Source organism: Monopterus albus, unplaced genomic scaffold (assembly GCF_001952655.1).
Source record: "Monopterus albus unplaced genomic scaffold, M_albus_1.0 scaffold63.1, whole genome shotgun sequence".
In the NCBI taxonomy this organism is placed as follows: domain Eukaryota; kingdom Metazoa; phylum Chordata; class Actinopteri; order Synbranchiformes; family Synbranchidae; genus Monopterus; species Monopterus albus.
In genome coordinates this window covers 2133475-2137110 of record NW_018127943.1, presented here as the reverse complement: position 1 = coordinate 2137110, position 3636 = coordinate 2133475, and the positions used below count along the sequence as shown (strand labels likewise).

Below are 3636 nucleotides of genomic sequence, written 5' to 3'. Positions count from 1 at the left end.
TATGTCATCTTCCATATAATGTTCCTTTTATACTGTATGATACATAATGGGAAAATAACAAGCTTGCTTGAATAAAACAATACCTGAGAAATCATAATTTAATATCTGTAAAATATAGAAGATAGTTCAATTCTATCTCATTGATTGATACCTTCAGTTTCAGTAATGAACTCTATGAGGCTTCACTTCATGGAGTCAGACAAATGAATCTTTAGTGATTTGAGTAACTTAATAACTCACTATAATATTAAAATTTCTAACTGTATGCACATACTGTAATACCTAATCTGAGGGCATGTCCATGGTACCTACGTTTTTCTGATTTTGGTTTGGCGCACAGACATGCTCATCAGCTCATGAGCCTCTTAACTAAGCATATTTAAATCTCATTACCTGGCATTCACACCACCCTGCGGCTCACCCACCTCCAGCCCACCACCACCACCATCATCCAGGCTCCATTTATGGGGGGAGCACTCAATTTGTCGTTCACCAAATATGTTTGAACATGACCAAATGAACCCTGACATTTTTAGTAGATGTCCTCCCTGATTTAATTGTTAACTGACTGAAAACCCATGCAAACATTCACTGATACATTATTTTAATTCTGAAATCAATTAAGGAGAAGATACAGCTGTTTTTGAAAATCATCACCCATCACCACTTCTACCTTTCCATCCTCCTACAGTTCCGCCACCAGTCTTTTCACTGAACAAATCACACCAGAGATGCTACAAATGATCCCCAGACTCAGTATACCAACATCTATCAGCCGCTCCCTCACAGTGAGGCAGCCCCACTGCAGTCTGAGGTGAAACAGGCATGGCAGTATGAGTGCCATGACTGCCCCGGTCACACTGCCTGTCAAACCCATCAGCAGGGAAAATCTGGGCACCAGCAGGGCCAGTAGGTATGATGTCATCAGCAGGGCACCACGGACTAGCAGGGTCGAACAAGACACACCTCGGCCTTCATGTCTGGGGTACGATGAGAGAGAAGAGTCTGGAGATATGATGAAGCAGACAAGAGAAAAAGAAGAAGAGAGAGAGGTTTATCACTTGGCCTTAAAATTTAACCAGATTACTTCTTTTCTGAGTTATGGGTCATATTTTTCACATAAATCATAATATTTCAAATCTTATCTTTTGCCCATTTTTACTTGACTCCTGAGATACACCAGTGTTCTCCTAGCATGCAGGTTCAATTTTCGTTTTACTTTTCGTGACAATTTTTCTTAATTAACTGAAGGAACTCTTACTTCCTTTATTTGGGCAACATCACTGCTTTAAAAATAAAACAGATCTGTCAGTGGTGTTCACCTCCAAACAGGCAGGTTTGAAGTATTTCAGCAGCAGAGTAGAATGGCAGAGAGTAGGAGAGAAGGGCTTTAGCCAACAGACACAGGTTGACTATGGGTCGAAGGTCAGAGGGCAGGTTGTCTGTGATGACCTCAGTGATCTCTGCCCCCCAGGTCAGCACAGCCTAATGGAGGCAGAAAACAACACATGCACTCAGTCTCCTGTGATTAAGGCTGCTGCTTTCAGGTAGATGTGAATCCACAGACACACATTTCTGTTAATATTTTCTGACTTTTTGGCTATCAGCATATAAAAATTAGCAGAAATTAGCGGAAAAATAGGTCTCTCAACTCAGTATGGTCATTGAAATACACAAAGAAACTGAATGGAAAAATAGGTCTCTCAACTCAATATGGTCATTGAAATACACAAAGAAACTGTGTATTGTGTATAAGATACTTTTTTAGCTGGTATCCAACCAATAAAGTAGCAACTCACCAATAAAGAAAACATAGTTTTCATGATGCAGGCGGCACCGTGGGTCCAACACAGCATGGCATTAAACTGCCCTTTGTTATCCATACTGCCCTCTAGAGGAGGGAGGAAGATCTGTGAGGTGTAGGAGAAGATGATGACACCCACGGAAACAAGGAAGTCTTCTGGGTCCACAGACAGAGACAGAGAGGACCAGGACCAGCTGCTGGCTCGACTCAGGCAGTACAGCATGACCAACAGGCTGACACAGGGTCAGAGACACAAGAAGAGCAAATGAGAAAATGTAATTACCTACGGAATAAATCATCTAAAATAAACAAAATAGGAATATTTGTTTTTATTGATTGAATCAACAATTATTTATATAAGAAAGTGCAATAAGAGTTGTTTACTCTCAGGTACACAAGACAATAAAAGCAACAGTTCAGGCAAAGAAAATAAAGCAAGAAATACAATTATAATTAAAAAAAACTTAAAGCAGAAGTTGATGAAGGGACAGAACATTTCAATTTAATTAAATTCATAAAATACATTATTGTATTTGGTGAAGGGTTAATTGTTCCTGTATGTATATGCAACACATGGTTATTTAGACCTTTGCTCCTGGTGACTCCTAGTTAATCCAACCAGTAGCAGGAAATCAACATAGAAGACAATAAACCCCCAAACCAAATATGTTTATCTCTCTGGATACGTCTTGAATTACTGTTAAATTAACTGAAAGGCAATGTGCATGTGCAGAAGACTTAATAGACAAAGAGAAGCTTTGACGGATCAGAGGGCCCTGCTTTGTTTTCCTTGTCTCATACTGGACTCCTGATATTAGAAATATATCAAATTACAGGTACAAACAGTGTGTAGGTGGGAGCAGCAGCTGTGAAATAATCATAAGAGTGAGAACGGAAGCAGACGGCACTTTTGTCAGTATTTAACCTGGCTGGTGAGTTTGTCAGCAGATACTGATCAGCTGATAAATTTAGTCGGTCACCTGATCAGTATGTGAGCCAGGGAACAGAGCAGGCTGAGAGTGGAGACTGGCCTGAGATCGGTCAGCAGCAGGCAGGGCAGCAGGAACATCACTGAGACCAGAGAACATACTGATCTAGGAACAGCCATTCCAGACAGACTATCAGACAATAAACTGGTGGAGACAACTAGATACAGGGTGCAGGTCATCAACAGTTCAGTGACCTGGAAAAAAGAAACAGCACACAGAGGAACACTTACTGTATCTTGTGGAAAAGAGAGACCTTTCTTTGATTTCTTAAATAATGTTAAGATATAATGCACTGTAAACACTTTTCCTGTAAAATAACAGTAAAGAGCTGGCAGCAGGGACGCCAGCAGTATACCGTTATTTTTACGGTATTCGTACGTAAAATGACTTTACGGTAGTAGTCTGTAAACCAGAAAAACGGTATATGTTTGTATTTCTATAATTTACGGTAAAGAGCTGGCAGCAGGGACGCCAGCATTATACTGTTATTTCTCAGGGCTATAGACAATTGCTTAAGATATGCATTATTGTGAATATTATGCAAAATATGCATGGTGGTAACTTGGCAGGTAACTTCAAACTTCAAAATCAAATATCTTTATTTCAAAGTGCAATGTCAATATCAACATGTATACAAAAAATGTCGAAAAAGAAAATAAATGTTCTTGTGGATCCAGGAGAGATGACCATTACTTTGGTAGCCACTGTTCCTCTCTGCAGCATTATTCCAGTGTCGCCACTGTCAAACAACAACAAACAATCATAATAATAAATAAACTATACAATCAGGAATGTACAGTATACACTCCAAGCTAACGCTTATAAAGTTAATAATACCAGTTC

At 39.6% G+C, this 3636-nt stretch overlaps 1 protein-coding gene across 1 annotated transcript in view; it reads right to left on the bottom strand.

Moving 5' to 3' along the window:
• Nucleotides 1–685: 685 nt before the first annotated feature.
• LOC109962296 (vesicular inhibitory amino acid transporter) overlaps nt 686–3636 on the bottom strand; it is a 15283-nt gene continuing 12332 nt past the window's right edge. The window contains exons 4-7 of the mRNA XM_020603875.1: nt 2785–2987; nt 1800–2037; nt 1323–1485; nt 686–1005 (exon numbers count right to left, since the gene is read on the bottom strand). Coding sequence (XP_020459531.1) covers nt 686–1005; nt 1323–1485; nt 1800–2037; nt 2785–2987 — 924 coding nt within the window. The remainder of the gene's footprint in view (nt 1006–1322; nt 1486–1799; nt 2038–2784; nt 2988–3636) is intronic.